General features: G+C 41.5%; 1 protein-coding gene across 1 annotated transcript in view; it reads left to right on the forward strand.

The window, feature by feature from the left end:
- itgb5 (integrin, beta 5) overlaps positions 1 to 13253 on the forward strand; it is a 30287-nt gene extending 17034 nt beyond the window's left edge. The window contains 6 exon segments of the mRNA XM_034203620.1: positions 1046 to 1068; positions 1070 to 1096; positions 1099 to 1182; positions 9031 to 9066; positions 9068 to 9209; positions 12955 to 13253. Coding sequence (XP_034059511.1) covers positions 1046 to 1068; positions 1070 to 1096; positions 1099 to 1182; positions 9031 to 9066; positions 9068 to 9209; positions 12955 to 13238 — 596 coding nt within the window. The 3' untranslated portion in view covers positions 13239 to 13253.
- Positions 13254 to 20928: the final 7675 nt, after the last annotated feature.

Consider the following 20928-nt stretch of genomic DNA (forward strand, 5'->3'; position numbering starts at 1 on the left):
ATCTCTCATTTTAAAAAGCTGACAAACACTTCCAAAAATGAACCAAAGCTCTTGCAAATGTTTGGTAATCATGTTCTATTTTAGCACCGAACAAACAGTAACGACACACCCTAATAAGTACATGTCACATTATTCTCTAGGATGTCCACCACCCTCATCTGAAGACTGATTTCCTGTCTTATAAAACACATTTTCGTTCGTCTGCTAAACTTTCTGAAGTGAACTGCATGAGCCGTTCCCTGGATGTTTCCTGTGTGGGTGTGCAGATTTCCCTTGCCTCAGTCAGGACCAACCTTTCTTAGCCCGTGGCAGCGTATTCTCTGCGACAGGAACTTTTGTCGACCAGACTTGATGTGCTCAGCGTGTGGGAGTGAGTTTGAATGAAGAGCATTGACTCACGGCCTTATTAACATTCCTGCTGCTGCCACATTATAACTCTGGGCTGTTAGCTCCATGGGCTTCACTAAACACTGGGAGGTTACCTTCTGTAACCTTCTGATTTTTCCTAAAGTTTTACACACACACACACACACACACACACACACACACACACACACACACACACACACACACACACACACACACACACACACACACACACACACACACACCACACACACACACACACACACCACACACACACACACACACACACACACCAAAACCTGCGTCCAGGCACGCGCCTGTGGTTTTTGGTGAGATTAACTATAAAAATGCAACGAACCGGGGCAACACATCCCCGTGTTTCACTCTTTCCACACTGACTCCGGGGTTATGGCCTGATGGAGATAAACTGAGGTGGTTTTATATAAATGCTGCGTGTGGAGGCGTTACATTTACTACTTTCAGGACACTGGAAAAATATGAACATGCAACTTCTTTTTCATTATGCAGAGAAGCCTTGTTTAAACCCTGAGTCTCTAACAACCACCAATGTGTCCTCCTCCTCCTCCTCCTCCTCCTGCCTCCTCCTCCTCCTCCTCCTCCTCCTCCTCCTCCTCCTCCTCCTCCTCCTCCTCCTCCTCCTCCTCCTCCTCCTCCTCAGACATCCGCTCTAAAGTGGAGCTGGTCGGTGTGGGACCACCCGGAGGACATCAAGCCTCTTCCTTCACCGCCACCTGCCAGGACGGGAAGCCGCTGCCGGGCCTCAGGAAGTGTGCCGACCTGAAGATAGGAGACACTGTGAGTCCCTGCTCTCCTCACTGTATACATGTGTCAAGCATCCTGTTGGTCCTGAAGAAGTGGTTCTCTTCACCTTAGCCTTTTTATTTCTATGTGATACAGCAAACTTTATCAGTAGCTTAATGAAGACTGTTAGAAAAACATCACTCGTCACCGTCTTGAGCTTCAATCTCAGGATCCATGTATTTCTGATCCTCTCCAGAATGGAAGTAGTCATCACACACAGAGCATCAACTAGTTCCTGAACAGTGTCCTTCACATGCTGATATCCAAGTGAGGAAGTTACACAGTCACAAGATGGAGGAATAGAAAGCAGTATTCAATGTTTACTTCAGATTAGCTCCACGTCAGAAATGAGCATGCTTGTCACATGTCTATCTCTATAGAGGCTGAGTCCTGAGGCTCTTCTAGGTAATCAGACATCCTGTCATGTTCACAGCTACAGTTGGGATACCTTTGTTATCATGTTACTCTCATATTGGAAGAGGACATTCAGGATTTTCCCAACAAAGACAAATACTCGATGGTCAGATCAAGTCTTACATGTTTCTTGCATCACAGCAGCTCCAGTTGCAACAAGAATGCATTAAACACAGCATTACAATGAACATACAGAGCCTGCTATGTACTGTACATTTGATCTGGTATGAGCCCCGTATCTCCAGTTCGATGGTCACAATTTCTATTTTGAGGACATTTGGAGTCAGAGACTGTGTTGGATCTTAATAGAATAGAATGGGAGGGATGAAGCCCTCTTTAATGGTCACACATGCAGAGCACACAGCACACAGTGACATGTGTTCTCTGCTTTTAACCCATCCTAGTACCAGGAGTCTAGTACTACCTGGGAGTTAGGGGGGAAGGGGGGTGTCCGGTGCCTTGCATAAGGGCACCACGGCAGGGCAGGAGGTAAACTGGGACCTCTCCAAGTAGCAGTCCACACTCCATGTAGCGGCAATAACTCCCTATGAGTTAGCTGCTGAGAGGCTAAACTTGGCTTTAAACTGTGACGCGTTTTCGAAAAGAAAGTCCATGTTGAAGGAATATAGTTGTAAGGATATTTAATAAACAAAATCAAAACATAGTAACTATGGACAAAACGGTCAACAGAAAAAATGACAGCACAAGCTCACCCTCTGTCATGTGCACTCGACATCAAACAGGTGACTTATAAACCAAACCACACCCATGTGACAATTACCGGAAGTGCTCAACAAGCAAATAAAGGTGACAATACAAATAATGAACTTGAGCTAAGTAGTGTTATGGCACCTACACTCCATATTTAAGTCTGTTCGGGGACTTGAACCGGCGACCCTACGGCTCCCAGTCCAAGCCCCTACTGACTGAGCCACTGCTGTGTTTGTCATCTTCAGGATGGCTGTTTTTGAATGAATCAGATTTTCCATGCAGTGGGCTGTAGGGCGCTTTAGTTTCAGAAGAAGCATTGTCCTGGAAAAAACATTGAAGTGAATAATGATGCTGTTGGTTCATAACTTGGTTTGTAGTATTATCAAGATATGAAAAACATAGGCACCCTTCTATGATGGAGTTTTTGCAACTAACATAGCACTAGTTTGCATTTATGATTTGAAAAACATCGAGACAGGATGAAAAAGTCCCAAGCTTTTCTTCCAAATCACTTTTGTGGCACATTTTAGAAAAACATTTTTAGCATAATTGAGGGCACATGGAAATAGTTGTCAGAGTAGAGAGGCTGCAGATTCAAACTGATTTAAATAGCGGCTAACATTTGTGCTTTTTGTTTTGGAAATGATTTTGGTTTGGCACTGACGTTGCAATTGTTGCCAGTAAATTGCTCCCCATGTTATGATTAACAGCAGCAGAAAGAAAAAGGTGTTCCTGTAAATTCAATAGCTCGCAGCACATTGTAGTTAGAGGTTGAGTCATATGGTTGCAGGAAGTGTTGAATACATAATGATACGGCGCTTTAAACGGATAACATATTAAAGGTATGTTTTTAAAATGCGTTATAGACATGGGCATTATAGAAAGTGTTACAAAAAGTTTTTGGGCAGATACATCTATGAACTGGTAATGTTATTGTCCATAAAAGGGAAAATCCCCCAATGAACAATTTTATTTTTAGAGATTTTAGGTAGGGCTGCTCGATTATGGCAAAAATCATAATCTCGATTATTTGGGTCAATAATTGACATCACGATTATTAAATTATTACGATTATTACTTTGAAAACATCCATTTATTGGAGAATTTTTTTTTTTTTAACAGTATGTTTTTAACAGTTGATTACCCTGAACCTTAAGTATAATTCAACTGACAAAAAAAAAAAAAAAAATTTTTTTTATTTTGATTACGTTGTTTTCGTAATCGTTGCAAGCCATAATCGTAATTGCGATTAAAATACGATTAATTGAGCAGCCCTAATTTTAGGTCATGTTGTCCTGCCCTATTACTTCTACTCCGCTTAAAATGCTATTAATAATCTGAGTCAATGGCTAAAGACAGCACGTTGTGACTTGGCAATCTGTGTGACCTTTGAGTCCTCTGACGAGACTTCCTGTCTGAGATCCGGGGGGGGGGGGGGGGGGGGGTTACGGTTTATGTTGCCCCTCGCTGTAACCAAAGAGACAGCGCTGGCACATGTGGAGTCGCAGTAATGAAAGTCACATCGACTCTTAGTTTCTGTGAGAGGTTACTCCAGGTCAAGCTTTGTGTGGGGATCTCTTAATAAGGCTTATCTAACCAGAGAGGGCAAAAGTACACACATCCTTTACTCGTGTTTAAAAATACTCTGCTAAAAGTAGAAGTACTGACTAAAGAGAAAGAAGACCAGGAAGTGATGGATACACGGATCGTGTTCAAATCAATAGGCACGCAGTGACTCTAAATAACAATGATCACGCACCAAACACACATTCAAACTAAAGGAACCAGCTGTTTGGAAAATGTAAGAAGTAGAAAGTACAGTAACAAAGTATTTGTACTCAACTACTTCCCACCTCTGTATCTAATACATCCTAACAAAGGAAATGCCTTATTACCATCAAACAGCTCTCTCTGGCAGACTGGGGTCATTCCTGAGGAAATATTCTGGCTCTCAGCTGGATTTAATCTGCAGCGGATACATCTCAGAGCTCTGAGTCTCCAGGCTGTGTTCGTGTTGTTATTAAACTTCTGTGCAGTGACGTGCAGTCTGATAGTCGTTAGAGCTCATGGATCTGATTCTCAAACTGGACTTTCTGGATCTGCTCGCTGGTGCCTGTAGCAACAAGTACACACGATAACACAATAACACAGCCCCATGTGTTTTATAACAGTCGTGTTTTCAATCTGAACATCGTCTGCTCTGTAGGTCCAGCTTCAATCTCTCCGTTTGTGTTCAATAGTCTAGTTGCCTGCTCCTTTTGTGAACATGGAAATGTTGAGTATCCAAAAGTTTTATGTTTGTAATGTATAGTATTGGTCCTCAGCACACAGAAACGGCACACTTGCTTTTTTGTGATACCACCACTGCAATATGTGACATTAAAAAAAGTAATGTTTTATGATGTATTGCAGTCATGCTGTCATCAAAGGGCAGCAGATAATGATATAACATAGTGATTTGATTGATTAGTTATTACGTAATGCAGTGTTATTACATCATATATTTGTATGGGATACAGCCAAGCCCCGCCCCTTTTTCCTGTTCTCCTAAATTGGGGAGCAGCTCTTTTCTTATTTTTAGGGTGAATTTTTAGATGCATTTATTAATTGGCATCACTATTAATAAATGTTTAACGATTTTCATTTTTGTGTAAACATGATTCACAGTTTTAACTTCAAATGTTTTACCTTTCATTTAAAATACTACTTTTACTCCTAATACTTTATGTGGATTTGACTGATCATACAGTACTTTAATGCTTTTACCATTCTAGATAAAGTACTTTTAAATTGGAGTATTAGTACTTCTACTTAAGTAAAGGACCTGCATGCAGTTAGGATGCTTTCTCGGTTGCATAATGAAGTGAACATGAATGACTGTTTGTGGAGTTATTACATAATGCAGGACCAGAAACTCACTTGGTGATGAAGGCAGCTCTTGTTTTCTGTTCTCCCGACAGCTCATTTCTTATGTGGATTCTGGATGGTGCACCCATGTATGAGCAAACATGAGAATAATATATTGAATGTTTGAAGGCTGCTGTGTTTCCATGGCTCTTAGCCAGTTGGGATGCTTCTCAGTTTCTGTCTCTGAACAAAAGCCGAGGTCATGTGACCCAGGACGATGGTACGTGTTAATTGCTTTGCATTTTGCAGAGCCCTCTCTCTGCTGGTCACTTTATATTCTATACAGGCTTCAATTGAGATCTGTTTTGAGTCCTGGATCCATTGAAAATGCTAGCAAGGGGCAGCTTCATACATGCTGTCACACAGTGGGAACTCTTCTCCTCCAAACCCCCCGTGCTTTTCTATCCACCGCTTTATTTTCCTGGGCTCTGGATGGGAAAGGGTGCCGGAGGAGCTGAGGCAGAACAACAGCAGGGAATGGAGAGGGGGCTCTGGGGTGATGGGCCTCGCTCGGGTCTTTTATCCTCCGCAGTGAAAGGAGATTTAGGACAGTGCGCAGGGTGCCAAACTTCCCAGTGTTTCTGAGGATGTGGCCCAGTTTGGTTGCAGTGTGTTAGCCATGGAGCCTCATGCTGCATCTCAATGACCTCACACCAAAGTGGGCAGGAGGAGGCCTGAGAAACTGAAAGCCATGAAAGAAGAAGTGAACTGGCAGGAGGAGAAATGCTAGCTGCAGTGGATGTAGTTAAGATGGCTTCATTCTGGCTGTAACTCTACAGAAATGTATGACGTTGAATAGGCATTCATGCAAATTAATGAAAGCGTTTTGGTGTTTTAAATTTGATTATGTGTTTAGTTTGAGCTTCATTTACAGTATCTCAGTTAATTGAACTTGAGTCAGTTATAAGAATTTAAGTCAGTTATAAGAACTTAAATTGACAACAGAGCAGGCCAGCTAACCAATCGGATCAGACTGGGCTTTGGTTTCAGACAGAGGGTGAAAAGAGGTGAAAAATAAAGAGCTTTTTGAACATGAAAGCATGTAAACATGTCACAGTAGAGACTCTTTTAATATAAAACTACTGCCCCGATTTTCCTGAAATTCGGTGTAAGAGTGTAGCATGGGCTAAGAAAAAAACACATAACATGTTGACATTGGTTCCAAATCATGATGTAGACACACCATTTATATTAAACTTTACCGGATAGGGGACTTTATGCTGCATTCAGGTGGTGTAGGAATATTCTGAAAATTAGTTTGAACTCCCGCTGAAATTGGAACAACATTTGGTTCTAGTATGAAATGTGTCCTTATTGGAGGTTAGCTCTGCTCTTGTATCACGTTGTCCTGTGATGTGATTCAGTCATCCCACCTCTTTAATAATAAATTCAACACCTCTCTCTTATCCTTCCCTGAACTGATTCCCTGCTATACATCTCTCCTCGAATGACATAACTCGCCGTCGAGGCGTTTTCTCAATGAGTTTAGTCTCAATGTATCATCTCCTTACCCCCTCTGTCCTCCATTACTACTACTTCCTGCTAACTTTTTGATCCGTTATCTCTCCACAACCTCCCAGTTGTCCTCAGCAGGCACATGATCCTCTATTTACAGTTAATCTAATTGTGTCCTTCGTTAACTCGTTAAGCTTCCCGCGCTCAAGTGGGGAGTCCGGGTAACATGTGACGTAGTCGACCTTTCCTGTGTCATGAATCAGCTTGTTATATATGCTGGATAGTAAAATCCCTATAAATGGTAATGGGTATTAATGCAAATCTTTGTATAATAAAATATTCAGTTGAAATAATCAGCGATATCTGGATTTTTGAAAAGAGGGTTGGTATTTATGGTTAAAATGTTGGATGTTGTTTGATTTCTGCTGCTAGATTTATTTGACCAAAACTATTGATGCATTTGTTGTCAGTGTTAAGTCTTTAAGATGAAAGAAAGTGATAAAAAACGGTGATAAAATCAAACAAAGTTAATGATACCAGAGTTTACAGTGAGTTGTATATTTTTTTTTTTACAAAGCATGACTAGCAGTGTGTTTACGTATCATTATCTCTTACGTTTCCCATCATACCTGCATTAATTGTTTGTTATAGTCAATTTTGAACATCCTGGAATCTTATGGCAGTGATCATTTTGACTACAGCTGGGAAAAATTGCAAAATAGAAATTGCGATATATTTATCTATTTCAATTAAATGTGTTTTATTTTTCATGCAAAAATAACAGACAAAGCTGTTTTTGCACCTCTTAATATGGAGATCTCCTGCATCACTGTATTCTGACATTTTATAGACCAAAATATTCAATGATCAATCTAAAGAATAAGTTGCAGATATATAAAATAATGAAATTAAACTTAGTTGCCTAATTACACCTTGTAGTGGCTTTTCCAATAATCAAATTATTGCGATGTTAACAGTTTGAGTTGTCCTGATTTTTGTGTTTGGCTGCCAAGCGTACAGTGGATGTATTCGTCAGATCTAGGCAGAGAAAGGTTATGTTTACCTATTTTTTCTACACATTTGAGCCCTGCCCAGGTTGTGACATGTTTGGTCTCAACGTGCCCTTTACTCACAGATCCCAGATCAGATGTTCCTGCCAAGAACAGCAGGTGCTGCGAGGGTGGATATTTGCTTTTGGTGCAAAAACTTAACTTTATCTTCTGAGGGTCAAGTGCTTCTAGTCAGAGCTTCAAAGCGGAAAAGCCTTTGATGAGAGTGCAACCTTACCTCACTTGTTCACAGCTTTTAAAGAGTGGAAATTTGGCAAATAAACCTCACTATCACGAGAACATGTGTGCTTTTCTTCAATCATTTCATCATAGTCTTATATCTGGTGTTTGAGCAGTCGGTTTGCACATTTCTACCAGCATAATTTCATCAATTTAAGTCGAGGCAACATCAAAGAAAAAGCACGAGCTCGCCTTTGAACAGACAGCGCTGAGGATGGCTGCTGTGATAGAGTAAAAAAGTGGACGAACGTGCTCCTGTTGGAACAGAAAAAACAGCCGGGGTTGGGTTTCTGTTCTCGTCAAGACTTCCTTCCTCCGAGCAATCAGATGGGTGTTGGTCTTGTATCGTGTCTCGCTTTCTGCTACGGGCAAAAGCCACATCAGCTGCAAACTCAATTTTGGGTGACATAAGCCCACTGGTGTGAGCGTAACAACACAGGGTCATGTGTGGGTCACGTCCACAGGCTGGCAGCACTTAGAAGGTGTGTATGGTAGCTGTGTTTGCTCCCATGAAACAATATAGGGTGGGATGACATCACTTAGAAAGAGAAGAGATTGGAGGTATTTACTCTATCTCTCAAATCATCTGCACTTGAGGCAAGTTTATTTAAATAGCACTTTTCAATTCAAAGTGCTTTACAAAAATGAAAGACATTAAGAGCATAAAACACATTAGAGACATTACAAAGCAAAGATAATAAAACATGAATAGTTACAGTGCAGTTTAAGATGTGAATAGTTCAATTAAAAGCAAAAATAAAGTCTTCAGCCTGGATTTAAAAGTAGTCAGAGTTGCAGTGGACCGGCAGGTTTCTGGTTTGTTCCAGATATTTGACAAGACCCCTAACCAAATGCTCACATTCCTCTACCCCTAGTCTTCCCGTGAAATTATAGTTCTTTCAACACTTTTCTAACCTTCTTATATTCCTTTCACCCTTCTCTTTCAATCATTTTGCAACAACTTGACTTGAACTCTTCTCATTCCACGAACAGGAAGTCACTATCTTTTTCTCCATCAGTGCGAGTGTTTGTGCATTTTCTAATTACACCACTTGTTTCTTTGTAGGTATCGTTTAACGTGAGTGTGGAGGCGAGGAGCTGCCCCCCCCCGCGGCACCGAGCAGAGCTTCACCATCAAGCCGGTGGGATTCAAAGACAGCCTGCAGGTCTCTGTGGATTATCAGGGGTGTGACTGTGGCTGCAGCCGGACGGCCAACACCAACAGCAGCATCTGCAGCAACATAGGTAGATTCAAGATTTGTTCAAGATTCAAGGCTTTTATTGTCACGTGTTCATAGCTACAGTGTAGATATGTCAATGGAAATCTTAGGTCACAGGCTCCTCCAACAGTGCAACACAATATAACAGATAACATATTTAAAGTGGACCTATCATGCTATTTTTAGGCAATAGCATCAGGTCTCAGATATATAAAAAACATGTCTATGAAGTGTTTTGCTCAAAATACCAAACAGATCACCCATTGTAGCCATGCCTCATATCCCTCTATTTCACTTCCTGTTTCAAAAGTGCTGATTCTGGGTATAAAGCTTTAAAAAATAAAATCACACACACACACACACACACACACACACACACACACACACACACACACACACACACACACACACACACACACACACACACAGGGGGGGGTTTATGTGGATTCAAAAGTCGTATATAATCTACAAAATGGAGGAGACCGATCTGATTGGAGCAACTGTGACAAATAATCCAACTGAAACCGGCATGGACAATGACTATGTTTTAAAAATGCGCTTATCCAGAAAACCCTGGTTTGGACACTTTACGGGCAGAAGAAACATTTCTATTAAAGAAAGAATTATACATTTCCGTCTTTTTATACCAAAAAATAGCTACTAACTTGAATTTCTATTCAAATTAATTAATCCATTTTTTTTTTTTTTTATTGTAATGTAGAGACAAGGCTTTTAGTGACAATCATGTATTGCGTTACAATTCTATGTAAAAAAAAAAAAAAAAAAAAAAAATATGATATTTGGCCTCAAATCACCTGAGGCCTGGCGCCCCCCCTGCGATCTTTGGCGCCCCGCGCCCCCCAGGTTGGGAACCACTGGTCTAAACTAAATGCTGCAGTGATGAAATGCCATATCATGGATTATCAAGGGTTCTCTCTGAAACAGTTTGGAGCTCAAAGGCTTTCTCTCTGGCCGGTTATACCACAAGGTGAGTTCCTTTTTACTTCCTGCTTCTTCACACACATGCTCTCCAGTACAGGTTAGCTCTGAGTGTTAGCGATGCTAATGTAAACACCGACCATATTACGTCCAAAACAGTCGGGCATTGTTTCTGATAGCAACTTCCTGATAGGGCCGTGGGTCCACATTTCTGATATTACGTCATATCGGACGCAAATCTGGATCAGCTCCGTTTTAGCCCCGTTTTTAGAGATTTGGGTACGGAGGAAAAGAGAGAGGGTTTTATTTTCTGACGCTGCGTGAGTTCCCTGACACACCGGGGACACATATTTATGTATAGAAGACATCAAAAAGTGCATTTTGCATGATGGGTCCCCTTTAAAATAGTGCAAGTAATACAAATAGAATAGAATATAAATAGTGCAAGGAGAGTCTATATACAAGTAATTGGAATATTATATATTAGATACATAATTTGTAAGTTGCAGACAGATGAATGTTATGGATGTCCTTTCAAAAGGTAGTGCATTACATTGGACATTTCACATGGATTTAGGGAGCTCAATGATATAACATAATAAGAATATTACAGTATGGTTTTGAAAGAGAATCGGGGGAACAAAACTAGCACAATGTACGAGCTAAATTAAAGTAAAATATGCTAGTGGATGGCAGATTTGAATAATTGACTGGCACAAAAAAAATGTTAGTCAAGTGCCTGTCACAATTTGAACAAATAATTGCCATACAGCCAGTGAAAAAAGAGTTAGTTTTCAACACTGAAAAGTGGTTTGATGCATTCAAAGGAGGAGATTAGGAGTAAATGCTCAAAGGTTGAATTACCCTGGCACCAACAAGGCTCATAATAATATGTTCATAAAAAAGAAAAAATTAGGAATTTATCTGCATTGTTTTTTTTAATAGTAAAAATGTCCCTAAAGAAAACCAATTTACTGCAAAAACTTTAACATAATACAGTTAACATTTCTGTTAGTTTTGTCTTCAGTGTTGTGTTGGTCTATTTGAATCTTACTAACTATTAGCAACTAGATTGGTTTTTAATTCCTTTTCGTTTGTTTCTCTCGGTTGTTGTTAATGTCAGTTAAACAGCAGAGATTGGCAGCATCTCCCAGCAGGAAACAAAGCTATTTTTAAAAGCCATGGGACTTAAATATCCATGTGAAAGGAACCTCCTGTAAAACCCACCACCACAGCCCTTGTTAATCACACAGGACAGAAACCTGCTGCTCTTCAGCTTCCTGGAGTGTTTATGCCTTCGAGGAAGTCAAACACCTCAATCACTGATGGCAGACCTGCTACTTTGTTCTACAACTAAACAAAACTTCTACTTTTACCCCCAAATTGAACTACTTTCCTTGGCATAATTACGGAGAAGCTCTCACTTGTGGTTGTGTTGAGATAATGGTGGACAATAAAGTCAAAATGATACTCTGTGCATTGAGATATTCTAAAAGCAATACAGTCATATCAGTGTAGTGAGTGCCTTAAACGACTAAGTGGGTACGTTTAAAACACTATAATCTGATTTCAGGAACTACTGTACATTTGACATTTATATTCAATTTAATAATCCATTCCTTGAACAATTAATGTTTATATAATATCCTGCTTTATATGTTGTAATATTGTCCACATGTATATTTTTGACTTTTTTAATGCTATTTTATTTCTATTTGAGAAATATTTTGGATTGTTTATTTCTAGTCTTTTAATTTCTCTTATGTAAATTGCCTCCTTGTCTTTTTATGCTGCTGCAACGCAAACATTTCCCAAATTGAGATCAATAAAGTGCTTCTTATCTTATCTTATCTTATTTTCAGAGATATATGAAATCACAACCGCTAGAAACTGAAGTTGTGAACTGAAACTGAAACACATTTTATTTAAACGATTTGGATGCCAAGCATACAGTGGTTGTATCTGCAATATCCAAGCAGCGAAAGCTTATGTTTACCTTTTTTTTCCTACACATTTGAGCCCACATGCCCTGCCCAGGTTGTTTGGTCTCGACGTGCCCTTTACTCACAGATCCCAGATCAGATGTTCCTGCCAAGAACAGCAGGTGCTACGAGGGTGGATATTTGCTTTTGGTGCGAAAACTTCAGTTCATCTTCTGAGGGTCAAGTGCTTCTAGCCAGAGCTTCAAAGCGGAACATATTTCCTAGCCTAAGAACCATACTTGGTGAGAGTGTGCAACCTTACCTCACTTGTTCACAGCTTTTAAAGAGTGGACATCTGGCGAATAAACCTCACTATCACGAGAACATGTGTGCTTTTTTTCTAAGCCCCATATTCTTATCAGTCAGACAACTCACGTGTTTCTTTAACGTGTTTATTAGAAGCAGCATATAGTTGAGTTTGGCGTCTAGGCTCGGGCCTCATCACTCCACAGATATACATAGCACGATGAGTGATGATCAATAACTAACCCCGAGCCTACAGGTGGAAGCTGGGGTGGTGGGGGGGCAGCAAGCAGCAGCGACGTGGAAGTAGCTGCGGCAATAACAGCAGCAAGCAATGCATAGAGAGAGATCTGGCAGGTTCAATAGAGCGGCATATTACGGAGACTCTGGTTGGTTGGTTGTAGAGTGGCAAGGGGCGTTATGTATGAATGCAGCATGAGTGCTCGAGTTGACTGCCTGAACTAGCTCGCAGGCTTCGCCCCATATATGGCGTTTTAGCAGTCAGTTTGCAATAAATGAAATGATCACGACAGTTAGAAACTGAAGTCGTGCAGCTGAATAGTCCTAAATGCAATAAGTGATTAAAGTGTGTTTTGCCCCCTGCAGGTACCTATAACTGCGGGACGTGTCACTGTGAGCCGGGGTACCTGGGCGCTCGCTGCGAGTGTCAGGAGGGCGAGTCGGGCAGCTCGTACCTGACCGCCTGTCGCGAGGCGGAGGGCAAGCAGGTGTGCAGCGGGCGGGGCGAGTGCAGCTGCAACCAGTGCCTCTGCTACGAGTCCGAGTTCGGGAAGATCTACGGGAGTTACTGCGAGTGTGACGACTTCTCCTGCGCCCGACACAAAGGCATCCTCTGCTCAGGTAGGAACAGCGGGGGGAAGACGCACTGAGATATCTTACTCAAGTAGAAGTAGCATGTTAAAAAGACTGTTTATTTATATTGTTTTGTTTTAGCTCATAATCTGAATCTATAAAGTAACTACTAATGAAATAAAGGTAGTCAAATGTATATTGGCTTATAAAAGGTAGTTGAATAGTTAAATGTTAAATACAAGTACATTCCTAGAGTAAGTATGTACTATATCCAACTGCTGGTTAGGAATAACATCCACTAAAGTCGTACATTTCCTCTGAAGCGTGTCCTTGTATGTAAGTGTGTGTTCCTGCGCTGGGGTTTTGAACCACAGCTGCTCCCTGGATATTTGCCTTAATGAGAAAACAGGCTGGCATCAAATGTGCTGTAAACTCCTCAGATCTGCTATACTTGTGTCGGGTTATAATTAAAAAGTGATGCATGATGTTGGGTCATGTTGCCATACCTGCTCTGGGTGTGTCCCGGTGGTTTGGCCTCTGACTCTGCAGCCAAACCCAGATTCTATGTTACCTGCATGTTCGCTGGCGGCTTCCCAAAAGAAGCTCGGAGACGCAGCTGTGACAGTAGTTGTTCAGATGTTCGGGGTCCTGTTTTCTTGTCTGCCTCGGAGGGCTTGTTTTGGTTTGATGCTTGTCTTGGGGTGATGGAGGACCTGAGAGAGAGGGGAAGACTTCATTTTCTTGTTTTGCAGGAATAGAGATGGAAGTAAATACAGTGATTTAAAAACATGCTTGTGTAGGAGAGCTTCCTGGACTTAAAACCTGTTGTTTGAGGTGTTTTTGGAAACGGATCCATAGGCGCATTCACACCGCAGTACTTTTCCCACAAAGGTTCCTGAGAACTCTTTAGTTCTTCATGAACTAGGTTCAGATCGCGTTCACACAGGAATAAGTCCCTGGGGAAGGATTAGGCAAATGAAGCCGCTGACGTCACTTCTTCTTCTTCTGCTTTGGGTTTACTGGCAGGCCGCAAACAACTTCACGGCGTATACTGCCACCCGAAGTCCCCGGCTGGAAGTCCCCGGAGTTGGGGACTGGCTTCAGTAGAAGCTGCTGGGACTCCCAGCAGCTTCTACTGAAGCCTTCCGAGTAAATCGCCACAACGCCGACACCTCCTCATCTCCACCGCCCCCATGTTTTATTTTGTGTTGCCATACGTTTTTTTTAAAGCACTAAATGGGTTGGCTCTGGCCTATATAGCTGAACTACTCCTTCGCTACACCCCAGCCAGAGCTTTAAGGTCTGCTGATCAGCTGCTGCTGGTGGTGCCCAAGACCAGGCTCAAAACCCGAGGGCACCGAGCCTTCGCAGCAGCTGGCCCCAGGCTCTGGAACACTCTGCCCCTCCATGTGAGGTCGGTCCAGACACTAGGGGTTTTTAAATCTACACTAAAGACTCACTTCTTCTCTCTGGCCTTGTAGTCAGAGCGGAGCACGACTCCTGACTTTTCCCTGTGTTTTTTATATATCTGTTGTAATTTATTGTCTTTTATTGTGATTGTAGTATTTATTACATGTACACAGCACTTTGGCCCGACCAAAAATCGCTTTTAAATGTGCTTTATAAATAAACTTTGATTTGATTGATTTGATAAGTTAGTCTCTCTGTGTTTGTGTGCTGGGCTAATGCTAATGCTAATAATGCTAATGCAAGGATAATAAAATGGCAGCTTCACAAAACGGGGCGTGGTTTGCAATCCGCCCAGCCAATCAGACATAGGAATCTTTTTCTCCCACGAAAGTACCTGCTCTCTAGCAGGGACGGAAAAGGGGGTGAAAAGGTTCTCATGAACTCTTTTTGGTGTGAACGCGACATTTCGGAACTATGTCGGAACTAAAGTGGGAAAAGTACTGCGGTGTGAACACGGCTCATGTAGAAATTCAGAGTTCATTTTTACCTATTTCACATATCCACATAATTACACTTTTTAATATTTAAAGAGGAAAAACTATGCAGATTTGCAGTGTGTGCAATATGACTAAGCCTTTACAATAAAGGCATTTAATAGTTTAAAATTAGTATCTTGGAGTTTTCCTCTGGTTTCTGTAAATAAATTGCAAGACAGATTGACCACAAGAATTGTGCGAAAGACTTATTGTAATTAAATATTATATATTGTAGCACATTTTTATTTACATTTTAAATGTTGTCTTATTTGACCTTTAATTGGACATTTGACCCTAACTATTTTAATTGAACTTTTTTATTGCAAGGTCTCCCTTATCTTATGTTTATTTACATATTTGTATTATATTTTTTATTTAATTTATGTTTTATTTTATTCTTAAATGGAGCATCTGTCACACACTAAAGGTTAAACAAAATATTATGATTCTGATTAAAAATCAACAACATGGAGATTATACAGGGACACTTTAATCTGGCCTTTTAATTATCTCCATTTTGCCTGCAGCATAAATATTCTCCGTCCATCAGAGATTCATGTCTCGGTTTCAGTTTAAAATCCTCTCTCTCTCTCTCTCTCTCTCTCTCTCTTCATTTCTCCTCTTCTCGTCCTCTCTCTCTCTCTCTCTCTCTCTCTCTCTCTCTCTCTCTCTCTCTCCTCTTAGTCGTCGTCTTACTTTTCCCCTCTGCAATCACTGTCCTTCTGCAACTGTCTCTCGCTCTGAAGGGTCGTCGTCTGATCATCTTCTCTCTCTGATGCTCGTCTCGTCCTCCCTCTCTCCCCTTTATGCGTATAGTCCTCCCCTCTGCAGATCACTGTGTTTCTGCAAACGCCTCCTCAGATGAGGTATGAAGGTTTTGATCTCTCCTTCCCTCTCCCTCTCCCTCTCCCTCTCCCTCTCCCTCTCCCTCTCCCTCTCCCTCTCCCTCTCCTCTCTCTCTCCCCTCTCCTCTCCCTCTCCACAGCGAACAGGCCGTGGTTGTTTTTGTTCCCAGAACATCGGGTCCAGGACTCAGGTTCTGTTCCCTGAAACCACAGAGAGCGCTTTGTGCCGGCTTTGGCGCGTTCCCTCCTCACACAATGGCTGCCTGTATTTATCTATCGCCAGTAGAAACAGAAGTCTTTCCTTTAGTCAGAAGGACACGCTGAGCGCACAGATGCAGAATGGCTGTTTGTGCCGGTCATCCACAAGCAGTCATTAAATCTTAACAGTACGTTCTGCCGCTCTCCTGTCCTCGTTCCTCAGCGTGGATCATCATTAGTTTCAAGGCTTTTATTGTTATGTGTACTTAGCTACAGTGTAGTTATGACAATGAAATGGTTAGGTCACAGGCTCCTCCAACAGCGCAACACAATAAAACAGATACAATAGTACAGGGAAATAAAATATAATAGAATATAATAGATAGTGCAGAATAGTCTATATACAGTCATTGGAATATTGATATGAGTTGCAAACAGATGAATGTTATGGATGTTCCTAATGATACCAAACGCTGCGCCTCCTCCACACTTTCCCTCCGAATCTGACGGGTAATTATTGTGGAGAGTCCTGTGTGAGATATACTGTATTCTGCTTCCAAAAACCCACAAGAAATACTCATAATATAATAATAATAATACATTTATATAGCACACTTTAAAAACAACGTCATCTCAAGGTGCTTCACAATGCTATAAGGAGAACATAATAAACACATTATTATTATTATCTAAGGACCATATTGAATACAATATGGTAATATAAAAAAGGTTAAGTGCATAAAATGTTAGAATACAAAATAAGGTCTGTTAGGAGCCCCTTAGCAAGCAGAAATATGTTGTTAAAGGTATTTTGCTCCACATTGACTCGGTCTGGGAGAATCAGACTGATGAGCGCCTGAAGGCACCGCAGGTTTTTATTAAAGAGGAAGTCAGCTGGTATGGTGTCCTCAGAGGAGCTTAAAGAAGGCTTTGCCTCCTTGGATGTCCGAAAGGAGTTTTCCCATGGGGCTCAGCGAGGTGTAGCTATCAGCCTGGGAATCTGACAAGATGCTTAGAGAGCGAGCCAAGGCCACACTTATCAATCAATAAAACGTTCCATTTAAAGAAAACTTCAATTCAAATCTCTTTAGTGGAGAGGAAATGAGATCAAATAAGGCCTCATTTAATAACTTTTCTAAATGAAAGAATGCAGTTAGACCAAAAAAGACCTACCCAGTATCACATGTTCTTCATCAGTGGATAGAGTTTATCATTTGGAGAGAAGTGTGTTGTTTTCAAGCTCTGTACATTTCAGAATGTGTTCATAGGACCTTTGATGTCTCTAGTCTGTGTTTGTCTAAAATATGAGCATTTTTGTCCATATTTGATCTCTTTTGGAAAACAAACTCTAACAGCCCGTCCACACTACAGCTTCGACAGCTTCAAAAACGGTTTCCAACGCGTCTGCCCATTGATTTTGAATGGGGTGACGTCACTTTTCGCCGAACTGTATTGTGGGAAGCAGAGCGGAGCTTTCCTGGCGTTTCAGGCTGCAAAAGTTGAGCAATGTTCAACTTTTGAAGCTTCTGAAGCTTTCGGTGGAAGCGTCAGCCAATCAAATCATATGCCAGTACAAGCTCTAGCCAATCAAACCGCTGCTTGTGTGTCAGGGGCGGGAGATTCATGTGATTGGTTGTTGGTCGAGCTTCAGACACGCCCAGCTCCAAGCTTTTTTTGAAGCTGTAGTGTGGACGGGCCGTAAGTCATTTCGAGCTAGTTTTTATCAGTGGATGAAGAGATCTGTCAGCTATTATTGGGATAGATGTGCTATGGGGACGTGTGTGTGTGTGTGTGTGTGTGTGTGTGTGTGTGTGTGTGTGTGTGTGTGTGTGTGTGTGTGTGTGTGTGTGTGTGTGTGTGTGTGTGTGTGTGTGTGTGTGTGTGTGTGTGTGTGTGTGTGTGTGTGTGTGTGTGTGTGTGTGTGTGTGTGTGTGTGTGTGTGTGTGTGTGTGTGTGTGTGTGTGGTGTGTGTGTGTGTGTGTGTGTGTGTGTGTGTGTGTGTGTGTGTGTGTGTGTGTGTGTGGTGTGTGTGTGTGTGTGTGTGTGTGTGGGTGTGTGTGGTGTGTGTGTGTGTGTGTGTGTGTGTGTGTGTGTGTGTGTGTGTGTGTGTGTGTGGAACACACAACTCCCCAGTGTCCATCATACTGGAGTTTTATTCTGGTGTAGCTGCATATTTACTGCAACACTCAGCACATACTTGATGAGGAAATGTTATGTTTTCTTCTCTTCCCATAAACGCTTCTTGCTGTGACTCCGTTTGACTGAAACTTGTTTATGTTATGCTTGGCTGTGATAAGATATCTCTGTGGCAGCAACTTGTTTGTAGTCTGATGAGTAAATGAGATTCATGCTGGTTTCATTACAATAGACTTGGTCACTGAGTCACTGAGCTGTTGGTGTGTTTGTAGATATGATGAGTCCACACTGTATTGTGCATCGACTGACTCAGGTTCAGTTAAAGGTGTTGTTTTGGGTGAACCTGCTTAGTGCAAAACATGTCATTTTGAGAAGACACTTACATTACATTGCATTTAGCTGACGCTTTTATCCAAAGCGACTTACAATAAGTACATTCGACCAAGAAGATACAAACTTGAAGAAAACAGAATCATATAAGTACATCAGGTTTCATAGAGCCAAACATTTCAAGTGATACTCAACTGGCTTTAGATAAGCCAGTCCCTTTATTGGTATATAAGTGCTTTGTTAATAGTTCTATCGCTCGAAGTGGAGTCGAAAGAGATGAGTTTTCAGTTTGCGCCGGAAGGTGTGTAAGCTATCTGCTGTCCTGATGTCAATGGGGAGCTCATTCCACCATCTTGGAGCCAGGATAGCAAACCCACGTGTTTTTGCTGATGGGAACTTGGGTCCCCTTCGCAGCGAGGGTGCAGCGAGGGCGCAGCGAGTTGTTTGGCTGATGCAGAGCGGAGTGCACGTGCTGGGGTGTACGGTTTAACCATGTAGGAAGGGCCAGATCCTTTCGCAGCATGGTACGCAAGTACCAGTGTCTTGAAGTGGATTCTAGCAGTTACCGGAAGCCAGTGAAGGCAGCGGAGGAGCGGCGTGGTGTGGGAGAATTTAGGAAGGTTGAAGACCAGACGAGCCGCTGCATTCTGGATGAGCTGCAGAGGTCGGATGGCACATGCAGGTAGACCAGCCAGGAGGGAGTTGCAGTAGTCTAGGCGTGAGATGACGAGAGCCTGGACCAGAACCTGAGTCGCTTTCTGTGTCAGCTGGGGACGTATCTTCCTGATGTTGTAAAGCGTGTATCTGCAGCAACGGGTTGTAGCAGCGATGTTTGCAGTGAAGGACAGTTTGTTATCTAGGATCACACCCAGATTCCTTGCAGTCTGAGTCGGGGGAACAATAGAGGGGCCGATGTTGATTGTCAGGTCAAGAGTGGGACAATCTTTTCCCGGAAGGAAAAGCAGTTCAGTCTTGTCAAGGTTGAGCTTGAGGTGATGAGCAGACATCCACTCAGAGATGTCTGCTAGACAAGCAGAGATGCGTGCGACGACCTGGGTTTCAGAGCCTCAGGGATAATCTAATCAATCAAGGAAATCTGACCATAAACAACAACTTTGATGTAAGCCTTAATATCTTGTGGTAGCATTTATTTACAAAAATCATGTCACACTGACATTAAAAAACGTATGGTAAGAGTTTGACTGTGGGTCAGTGGGCTGATTGATAACGGTTCTCAGGCAATGATGAGCTCTCTTTTAGCACCTGGGGCTGCAATTAACTTTTTCTTATTAGTAATTATTAGGTTTATATGATTTTAGAAAATAGGAATAAATGTCCAACATGGTGTCTTTTTAAATGTCTTGTTTAGTCAGTCTTAAACCCAAAAATATTTACTTTGATATGACATAAAACAGACAAAAGCCTTCTCTCTTATCAAAATAGTTGTCTATAGTTTTCTCTTGATCAACTGATTGTTTCAACTGACATAATGAATATCTACGCACTGATATTTTCTGACATACAGCTATTTTAGTTATTTAAAGGATTGAAGTACTTTTCAAAATATACTGTTTTTCTCATCGCTTTTTATTGTATTTCTTGCATATAAACGTAATGATGAAGTGCTCCTTTAACGGTTGAAACACTGTTCTTACCCACAGCTTTTAAAACATGTGAAAAGTGAACATTTTGGACATACTTAGCTTTTTTCACATGATATTTACTGTTAAATGTCAGATTGTTGAACTGAAGCATTTACTGCCTCAGGACGTATCTTTTCACGACCAAATGTAAACGGTCATCGCCTAAAACGTTAGCATATGTTAGCTCTTTGTTCAAGAAAACAGCTGATGTATCAGACATTTCGTCTACTTTATACTCATCATTATTTGCCTTTTAAATGCGTTTGTTGTTGGTGCTTTTCTCTGCTGTTTGTTTGTAATCTTCAGTCAGGCTTCACTGCCCTCCTGACCCACATCTCGTCTGGAGCTGGTTCTAAATAATGATCTAAGAGCTCAGCGGTTTTCCAGAAATAGCATGACTTTATTTCCAGACACAAACCCTGTTTTACCCCATAAATAAACCTGCTGTGTCCTATGAGTGCATGCATGTGAACCACGTGTGTGTCTCCTTATAGGGTAAACGGGAACATATGTGTGTTGTCATGTTCGTGCCAAACATTACCGTGCCTCACTGACGGAAAACAGCCTTTACGTTTAATTGGTCTATTTGTTTGTAAAGGACTCGTCATGTATACTCTACTCTACTCTAAATAAAGCACAGGCTGAAAGGACATGTGACATAAGAGTATC

The sequence above is a fragment of the Gymnodraco acuticeps genome, unplaced genomic scaffold (genome assembly GCF_902827175.1).
Source record: "Gymnodraco acuticeps unplaced genomic scaffold, fGymAcu1.1, whole genome shotgun sequence".
Lineage (NCBI taxonomy): Eukaryota > Metazoa > Chordata > Actinopteri > Perciformes > Bathydraconidae > Gymnodraco > Gymnodraco acuticeps.